Source organism: Balaenoptera acutorostrata, chromosome 16, assembly GCF_949987535.1.
Source record: "Balaenoptera acutorostrata chromosome 16, mBalAcu1.1, whole genome shotgun sequence".
NCBI classification, from domain to species: Eukaryota; Metazoa; Chordata; class Mammalia; order Artiodactyla; family Balaenopteridae; genus Balaenoptera; species Balaenoptera acutorostrata.
The window spans coordinates 26744223-26754563 of record NC_080079.1 but is presented as its reverse complement, the minus strand read 5'-3'; the positions used below and the strand labels follow the sequence as shown (position 1 = coordinate 26754563).

The following is a 10341-nucleotide window of genomic DNA, read 5'->3' as shown; positions in this document are numbered from 1 at the left end:
ATTATGGAGGAAAAATCCACCTGTCTTTGCTTGAGGCTCCAGAGATCTCCCAGTGTGGGAGTGTGTTGCTCTGGGGGAGGGGGGGCGGGGAGTTGGCAAACCATGGCTCAAGGGTCCAGATCTGCCTGGTATCTGCTTTTGTGTATCTGGGAACTAAGAATGGCCTTTACATTTTTTAGAAGTTGTGAAAAAGAAAAAGAATATGTGAGACCCTGTGTATGTGGCATGGAGAGCCTGAAATGTTTACTGTCTGGCCCTTTACACAAAAAGTTTCCCCTACTCTGGAGTAATGGTCCTTAAGAACATGCATGAGGTTCACCTGGAGGGCTTCTCAAAACATGGATTATAGGGCCCCATTCCTAGAATGTCTAATTATGCGGGTCTGGGATGGAGCCGGTGAATTTGTATTTCCGGTAATTTCCCAGTGATGCTGATTCTGTCAGTCTGGGGACCACTTTGAAGGACCACTGCTCTAAAGAGAAAGGGGCTCCTCCCTGAGGTCAGGGTACCGGCTGCAATTTGATTTTTCCCCCATTTAAAAAAATTAAAATATAATTCACGTGACATAAAATTCATCCTTTTAAAGCGTACAGTTCAGTGGTTTTTAGCATGCTCACGATGTTGTGCAACTGTCATTACTCTCTAATTCCAGAATATTTTCATTACCCCTGAAAGAAACTCTGTACTCATTAGTAGTCACTCATTACCCTCATCCCCCAGCCCCTTGCAACCCCTAATTTATCTTCTGTCTCTATGGATTTACCTATTCTGGACATTTCATGTAGATGGAATCACACAGTATGTGGCCTTCTGTGTCTGACTTTTTTCACTTAGCATAATATTTTCAAAGTTCATCTATTCTGTAACATGTACAATTTAATTTTAGCTGATGTCTGAGCAGAAAAGTCTGTGTCTTGGAGCTGGCTTCCTTAGGACAGGAGATCTGCTTTCAGCTTTGCTCATTTCCAAAGGCAAATAGGAAAAACATTACCAGAGCTAGCCAGAGCTTGGAAGCAATTCTGAACTGATGTTCTCTCAAGAATCCACAATCTTCTCCTTTCTTTCCCAGCTCCTTAAGCCTCCTGGCATTCCTCCTCTCTTCATAGACAATTACTCTTTTGGAAAAGTCTGGAGTAGATGGTGGTTGCAGTTCAGAAGCAGATTAAAAATAGTTCACTCAAACCGCATCTCAGCTCTGTCTTGTAAGGCCTCTCTGCTTTCTTTGATTTGGCTCCTGTGGGATGTGGAAAGAAGTGATTAGGGTGACTAAAATGCCTTGGTCTGAGAAGTGCTGATCCAGACCGAGCAGGGTGTAGTGTTTGTCCTGTCCAGTAGCTCAGTTCAAGCTCTCAGGTAAAGGGAGAAAAGGAAGTCAGGACAAAATTCCCTTCTGTTTTCCAAATTGAAACCATTGGGGTTTCCTAATGATGATGATACCTGGCTTTTTTTTTTTTTTTATTGTAGTATAGTTGATTTACAGTGTTGCATTAGTTTCAGGTGTACAGCAAAGTGAATCAGTTTTAGGTATACATATATCCACTCTTTTTTTAGGTTATTTTCCCATATAGGCCATTACAGAGTATTGAGTAGAGTTCCCTGTGCTATACAGCAGGTTCTTATTAGTTATCTATTTTATATATAGTAGTGTGTATACGTCAATCCCAATCTCCCAATTTATCCCTCCCCACCCCTTATCCCCTGGTAACCATAAGTTTGTTTTCTACATCTGTGACTTGACTTCTGTTTTGTACCCTTCTGTTCATTTGTACTCTTTTTTTTAGATTCCACATATAAGCGATGTCATATGGTATTTTTTTTCTTTTTTTGAGTGGCTTGAACAAGAGACATTTATTTTCTCATGTGCTATAAGTCCATAATCAAGGTTCCAGCAAATCTGGTTTCTGGTGAGGGCTCTCTTCTTAATTTTTGTCCCAAAAGTCATTGAGGTATAGTAAAGTTCTTCAATCTTTTTATTTTTTCTTTCTGTTCTTCAAAGTAAATCAATTTAAATAATCTACCTTCAAATTCATTAACTCTTTTTTTTTTCTTATTTCCATTCTTGTGTTAAACCCATCAGAACTTTTTTTTTCTTTTGTATCAGCTATTGTACTTTCAGTTCCAGAACTTCTAATGATTTTTTGGTTGTTTTAGTTTTCCTTTCTCTGCTGAGATTCCTCAAATGTTTTCTTATTATATCTATCTTGTCCTTCAAGATTCATACATACTTTCAATAGCTGACAAAGTTTTTCTTAGCTATTTATTTATCTAAATCATCTTGGTGTCGGTTTATGTTTACTAATTTTTCCTGATTATAATATTTTCCTGCTTCTATACATATCTAGTAATTTTTTACTGTCTGCTTGACATTATGTATGTTAACTTGAAGGCTATTTGGATTATGTTGCCTTCCATTAAAGGGTATTAAATTTTTATGTCATATGGTATTTGTCTTTCCATATCTGACTTACTTCACTCAGTATGACAATCTCTAGGTCCATCCATGTTTCTGCAAATGGCATTATTTTGTTCTTTTTCATGGCTGAGTAATATTCCATTTTGTGTGTGTGTGTGTGTGTGTGTGTGTGTGTGTGTGTGTATCACATCTTCTTTATGCATTCCTCTGTTGATGGACATTTAGGTTGCTTCCATGTCCTGGCTATTGTAAATAGTGCTGCAGTGAACACTGGGGTGCATGTATCTTTTCGAATTATGGTTTTCTTTGGGTATGTGCCCAGTAGTGGGATTGCTGGGTCATATGGTAGTTCTATTTTTAGTTTTCTAAGGAACCTCCCTACTGTTCTCCATAGTGGCTGTACCAATTTACATTCCCACCAACAGTGTAGGAGGGTTCCCTTTTCTCCACACCCTCTCCAGCATTTATAATTTGTAGATTTTTTGATGATGGCCATTCTGACCGGTGTGAGGTGATCCCTCATTGTAGTTTTGATTTGCATTTATCTAATAATTAATGATGTTGAGCATCTTTTCATGTGTTTTTTGGCCATCTGTGATACCTGGCTTCTATATGGAGGACTTACAACTCCTTGAGGCTGGGATTGAGACCCTGTGCTAAGAAAATAATGTGGCCCCTGCCTAGTACTCAATCTTTTATTCTCCCCTGGGGAGCTTGATTGTGGAATGGATGAAATTCTAAGAAATTTAAGACTGGCAAAAATACTTGTCACCCTGTGCAGCACTTGGGAAAGCAGCATCAAGACAGAGACAGAACCGATTTTTTTCACTCTTACCTGTTTCCCACTTTGCCACCATTTAAGCCAAGAACAAACTTCCTTTGGGCCCAGCTGTGGGCTAGACTGGGCTCGGCTCTAAAATGCTTTGGCAGGTTTTTGAGGGGAAATTGGCAGCTACAGGCAGCTGGCTTTTCTGCTGCGGGTCTTCATCTGTTCGTTTATTTTCCCAATATATTTTTTTTTTTTTAAAGGATTTTCTTATTTATTTATTTATTTATTTATTTTTGGCTGTGTTGGGTCTTCGGTTCGTGCAAGGGCTTTCTCCAGTTGCGGCAAGCGGGGGCCACTCTTCATCGCGGTGCGGGGACCGCTCTTCATCGCGGTGCGCGGGCCTTTCTCTATCGCGGCCCCTCCCGTCACGGGGCACAGGCTCCAGACGCGCAGGCTCAGCAATTGTGGCTCACGGGCCCAGCTGCTCCGTGGCATGTGGGATCTTCCCAGACCAGGGCTCGAACCCGTGTCCCCTGCATTAGCAGGCAGATTCTCAACCACTGCGCCACCAGGGAAGCCCTATTTTCCCAATATTGATTGAGCTCACGGTTGGGCCATGTACAGGGTGTAGGGATTTGTTTAAAAAATGAGTAAGACCTGGTGTGCCATACAAAAAGCTAAAAATTTAGTCGGAGGCAGAAACGATAGATGAGGTACACTGCGTGGTAAGCGTTATGTGAATTCAGAAGAAGAAACCAGGGGATGAGAGCTAGGAATTTTAAACGGGAAACTGTATGTGTAATGTGTAAATGAGGTTAAATGTATTGTATAGCACGGTTCATTGGGGATCTCTTAACTGTTGGGTGTGAGCAGAATGTGTGGGAAATGTAGTGGCAGTAGATGAGATAAAGAAGTATGCAGGTGTGAAAAAAAAAAATACAGGGACGAGGGACACAGAAAGGACCACCATATTGATAAGTTCGGACAATAAATCCTGTAGGTAGTTGAAGTATTTTGAGAGGGGAAGCCCTGAGACGATAATATTTGGTTTTAGGTGGTAGAACACCGCTGCTGTGACGTGTGAGAGAAATTCAAGAGGGAAGAATTAGCAACTGGCAGGACAGCAGGGAGACCGTTTGTATTTAGCCAGAAAATGAGAACATGGATTGAAGCAGTGGGGGTGGATTTCAGAGCTATTTCTGAGAAGAGTCAATAGAATTTCACCCCTCGAACTTGGGGTGACAAAGCACTGTGCCTCAGGTAAAGATACTATCGCCTAGGAATTCAAATTGACCGAAGATACTGCTTGAGCAGTTTGAGAGCAAGAGAGGGACTCTGGTACTGGGGTTGTGCTTAAAGACAAAAGACATCAAAAGCTTTTTAGATTGCAGTTGTCTTTTTTGTTTTTTCCTTTTTCCTTTTTGGCCGTGCCACCCACACAGGACGTGGGCTCCTAGGTCGCTGACCAGGAATCAAACCGGGCCCCCTGCATTGGCAGCGTGGAGTCTCAACCACTGGACCACCAGGGAAGTCTCTGCAGTTGTCTTTTTTTAAGAGTGCCAGGTTACTTTATAAAAGTAACTTATTTTCCAACACCCTTTAGAATTACCATACCCCTTTCTTTTTCTTTGCTAAACTGTGGAAATCTAATACTTCCGCCACATTCAAGATGGTGGCACCAGAATTAGACTTTTCAACTCACGTTTTGGATGGCCCCGCCCCTGATCAGAGCTACTTCCGCCACTCTTTGCGCAGCGGGACGCATTTACGCCGCCTCGTAGCACTCAAGATGGCCCGGCTTCCTCCTCCTTTCCATTGGCTGGATTTCTCCGGTTTTCCGTCTACACGAGGGGGCGGGACTTCGATTTGATCGACAGCTGTTTTGACCAATGGACGAAGGGCAAGGGCCAATGAAGCGCTGGAACTGGAAAACCATCCAAGTGTCTGGGAGGGCGTTTGGGCTGGGGCGGGGTGGAGCGGAGCCGGAAGCGGGAGGGGAGAGTGAAACAGGAAAAGAAGGGAAGAAGGAAGAAGAGGGAAGAGGAGGAGAGGGAGGAGGAGGAGGGAGGTGGCGGCGCCGTGGCGGAGGAGCAGGAGCAGGAGGGGGATGGAGAGGAGAAGGCTCCTGGGTGGCATGGCGCTCCTGCTCCTCCAGGCGCTGCCCAGCCCCCTGTCAGCCAGGGCTGAACCCCCGCAGGTAAGGGGGAGGGGGTGTCCGGGCCAGGCTGGGGCCTGGGGGGCGTCGAGGCCTGGCTGGAGGGGGCTGAAGGAATGTTGTTGCCAAGAGTTGAGGGGTCCCGAGAGGGGTACCCATGCCTGGAGTGGACAGGATCTAAGGGGGCGTCGGTGTTTAGCTGAGGGACACCTGTGACGGTTTTGGTATCACGGAGGTGGCAGAGGCATGGTGCCAAGCGAGTGAGGGGCCTTTGAGATGGCAGTTAGGTCAGGTGGGCTGGGATGACTGTGACTGGATAGTGGCGCAAGCGGGGTCATGTGGGGCGCATTCGTGTCCTCCAGTGGAGCAGGTCTCCAAGGCAGCGATGCCGCGTGTATGTCTGTGCGGGTAGGGGTACGTGGGTTATTGAGCGGGCCTGAGAGGGAGGAGGGGCTGGCTGAGAGGATATCTATTTCAAGCTGGACCTGGGAAAGTTCTAGGGGCCACTTGGCCCCATTTTTACTGGTGTTGGAGGCAGGACTCTTGGAAGGCAAGTGAGATGAAGTAGACTGGGACCTCTCAGCAGCAGGGCACACTTGAGCTGTAACAAGCTCTTACTTTCAGGCTGGCTGGCCTGGGGAGCCGGTCTCTGATGCTGATCTGGGCCAGCTCCGGGTTTTGAGCAAAGGGTGGTGCTGATGCCAATACGGGCAACAAATGGAGCGCCCCAGCTTTTCTTGCTAAGTGGCTTGTGCTGATTTTAGCTCCGGCTGGCATTTCGAAACCCAAATGGGAGCGTTACTCCTGGCGCCAGGTTGGGTGGGGTGCAGTAGGGGTAATCACCTCTCCTTCCCTTCCTTGCATATGGCAAGGCTTTACCGTTCTATTTTCTTCAGTTTCTGTTCCCTTCTGTGTCTTTTCAGAAGGGCATATACAGACACACACAGAGCAAGATGGCAGACTCTATACAGCTTAGCATTTGAACTTTGTGTTGTGGTCAAGAGTATAAGCAGAATGCCAGCAAAAAGCCTTATCTTTTTTCCTAGGAATTTATGAGCATCATGTTATGCCCATTAGTATCCTCTATTTAAAACATTAATTAATTTTTTAAGTGAGATGAACTTTATATAACATAAGCTGTTTAAAACCATTTAACCATTTTAAAGTGAACAATTCAGTGGTGTTTAGTGCATTCTCAATATTGAGCAACCACCGCCTCTATCTAGTTCCAAAACATTTTATCACCTGGGGAGAAAACCCTGTACAAGCAGTTCCTCCCTGTTCCCCCTTCCCCCAGCCCTTGGCAACCACCAGTCTGCTTTACATGTCTATGGATTTATCTATTCAGGATATTTCATATAAATGGAATCTTACAATACCTTTTATATGTGGCTTTTTTTTTTGACCTTTTGTATCTGGCGTCTTTCCCTTAGCATAATGTTTTCAAGGTTTATCCATGTTGTAGCATGTAATTCATTCCTTTTTATGGCTGAATAATACTCCGTTGTGTTCCATAATTTGTTTATTCATTTATCTGTGGACGTATCATCTGCTTTTCCCAAATAATATATTTATGTATATTAGAAATAACATGTGAAAGGAATAAAGCTCATTTTCTGTCCCAGTACATTCCTTTTTCTAGGGCTGGGGCTCTTCTGTTTTAGGCTTTGTTGGGGTTCTTTGTTTTCTCAGTTAAAATCATAAACTGGCAAGAGAAATAAATTTTCTTTATTAGAAAAGTTACAAAGCTAAGAAATACAGATGCTGAGAGAACAAAATATAGAACAAACTGTTGCTTTTCCTTTGCACCTGCTCCTTTCTGTAAGTATCTTTAAAGGCTGTTTCCGATAACCAGTAATTAACATTGCTAGGGGGTTGATTTAGGAACGGTGCAGGCTTTGGAGCCTTTTGAGGCGGGTGCCCTGGGCCTGTGGATTACATCTCCCCATTGGAGAGCAGTGGTTGGCATCTGGTGGGAACCAGATCCATTTCTTTTAGCAGGAAGAAGGATGGAAAGTGGAGTTTCCTTCCCAGGTCATGGAAGCCTGGGATGTGGAGAGAAGGTTTGGGAGGGGATCTTCAGTGTCATGCCCTAATTGCAGCTTGTGGATCACAGACCGTTTTGTTATCATTTCTCTGGCACTTCCGATACTTACTTGGGGGACAGGGTGGCTTTTGTACTTTGTTCCATTTGAATGGATGCTAGCACTGGCCAGCAGCTATTATGTGCTTACAGTTCCTGCAGAGAAGGGAAAGTTTTTGAAATGAGTAGGCTCTCTCCTTCTGACCCCCTTCCCCCAACACTCCTAACCCAATCTCATAGCCTGTCTCTTTCTCTCGCCGAGTTCTCAATATCTATAGTGAGAATTGTGTTTTGAATTTTAACCTTTGGAATGGAAGTTACTCTATAATTATTAACTCTGAATCCACCACAATTTAGTCAATTTAGTTTTTGTTTTGTTTTGGTTTTTGTTGATTTTTGGCTTGCAGAAATCAGTGAAGAAAAAAAAATTTAGAGACCATTTTGGCTTAGGATGTATTTCAGGTACTCACTGTCCGTATTTCAACAAGTGGCTTCTAGCTAGCTCCGAACTGAGGAGGAGACTCTGTACTCCTTCTGTATTGAAAATTGTATGGGTACCTCACTGCATTTTTTTCCCTTGAAATGTCTCTATTAAGTACAGTCTTTTTTTTTTAAAATTAAAGTATAGTTAATTTACAATGTGTTAATTTCTGGTGTACAGCAGAGTGATTCAGTTTTATATATATGTGTATATGTATGTATATACATATATTCTTTTTCATAATACAATCTGTTTTTTACACATGCATTTAATATCAAATATATGATATTAGGCAGCTTGCTTTCCCTGGTTCCAGCTCTGCACTGGAACAGTCATTTCTTGCCATCCTGGCCCAAATAAGTTCATCAGTTTAACTCCATTCTGTGATTAGGAACTTAGACTTAATTCTCCTATAGGTTATTGCAACTCAGATGTGATTCCTTGAATCCATAAAGAATAAAAAAGCAATAGAGTCTCCAAACAGTAAGGCCTTGGCATTTGTCTCTTTCAATTAAATTATGATGGAGATATGTGGAGTTTCTTTCTTTCTCTTGTTGGTTAGATTCAACCAGAAAAATCTGACTGTAGTATTAAAGTAAAGTTTTAGGAGAAATGTCTTTTTCAATAAAGCGATCCAGCCGATGGGCTGGGCGCAAATCTGTAGAGATGCAGTCCTTGCCCTTCCTCTGCCATGCTTAAAACTTTGAGTTGGAAGGGGGCCCTGGTTCATAATATTTTTTTCTTCCCCCCACACCCTCCAATAGTATACCCCTTCCGCCCCACCTTTACTCACCTCCATTGCCCCAGTTTTCAGTCCAGAAGCCCTGCTCCACTCTTCTTTCCTAAATATGGCATTTCAGTGCGACCACCCTCATTCCTTGTAGAATAGTGGGATATGAGACTTTCAGGTTCTTACCCTCTTTCTTTCACTTTCTTAGCCTGTTTTATACACCAAAGTGAGCAGTTTTCTCAAGTTAACACCATGAGTTGCTGTAAATCCTTTGAGTAGAATCCAACAAACATTTACCAAAATGTTCATTCTTTGCAACAGGCCATTATTATTTCTAGGCACTGGGAACCCTCAAACAAGTAGCAGAATCCCTGTCCTCAAGGAGCTAATAATCCTGTGGGAAAGACAGATAATATACACTGATATGTAATCTGGAGGGATCAACGCTGTAATGGAAGTGCAAGCAAAGGACGGTGGGAACAACGGCTAGGGCTGGGGGAAGGTGGGGATTTAGGGAAGGTTTCATAGAGGGAGAGGCATTTGGACAGGGCTTTCAAGGTTGATAAGGATAAGTAGGATGTCTGTGGACCAGGAAGGGGGAAAGTTTATTCCGACATGAAAGAGTGAAAATGGAGCTTTTGGAAGTGGCACATAGTCTGTGGTGGAAGCTTTGCCTGTGGGTGTGCAGAGGACTGTGAGAATAGCTTGAGACTTGAAAGGTGAGCTGCAATTAGACGATAAGGAGGGCTTTTATCCATTTGTCGAAATTCTGCTGACAGTAGAACTTTCTGTGATGTTGGAAATCATCTATATCTATGCTGTCCATTTTGTAGCCACATGTGGCTATTGAGTCCTTGAAATGTGGCTAGGATAACTAAGGAACTGAATTTTTAATTAATTAATTAATTAATTAATTTTTGGCTGCGTCAGGTCTTATTGCAACATGCAGGATCTTTTGTTGCAGTGCTGGGCTCTTCCTTGCTGCACGTGGGCTTCTCTCTAATTGTGGTGCGTGGGCTCAGTAGTAGCCCCTCGGCATGTGGGATCTTAGTTCCCTGACCAGAGATTGAACCCACGTCTCCTGCATTGGAAGGCGGATTCTTTTTTTTTTTTTTTAATAAATTTATTTATTTATTTATTTATGACTGTGTTGGGTCTTCGTTTCTGTGCGAGGGCTTTCTCTAGTTGTGGCAAGCGGGGGCCACTCTTCATCGCGGTGCGCGGGCCTCTCACTGTCACGGCCTCTCTTGTTGCGGAGCACAGGCTCCAGACGCGCAAGCTCAGTAATTGTGGCTCACGGGCCCAGTTGCTCCGTGGCATGTGGGATCTTCCCAGACCAGGGCTCGAACCCATGTCCCCTGCATTGGCAGGCAGATTCTCAACCACTGTGCCACCAGGGAAGCCCAGAAGGCGGATTCTTAACCACTGGACCACCAGGGAAGTCCCGGAACTGAATTTTTAATGGCATTTAATTTTTTGTATCAACTTTATTGAGTTATAATTCACATGCCAAAAGATTCATCCTCTTAAAGTGTACAGAAAATTTTTTTTAGTGAGTCAGAGGGTTGTGTGACCATCACCACTATCTAATTTTAGAACATTTTCATCACCCCACAAAGAAACCCCATAGCCATTAGCAGCCCTTCCCCATTACACCCCCTCCTCCCCCAGCCCCTACAATCGCTAATCTACTTTCTGTCTCTTTGGATT

General features: G+C 43.6%; 1 protein-coding gene across 3 annotated transcripts in view; it reads left to right on the top strand.

Moving 5' to 3' along the window:
* Positions 1–5190: 5190 nt before the first annotated feature.
* The window catches only part of WBP1L (WW domain binding protein 1 like), a 59034-nt gene continuing 53883 nt past the window's right edge, over positions 5191–10341 (top strand). For all 3 annotated transcript variants that reach the window (XM_007187228.2, XM_007187230.3, XM_028167768.2), the window contains exon 1: positions 5191–5379. In XM_007187228.2, coding sequence (XP_007187290.1) covers positions 5290–5379 — 90 coding nt within the window. In that variant the 5' untranslated portion in view covers positions 5191–5289. The remainder of the gene's footprint in view (positions 5380–10341) is intronic.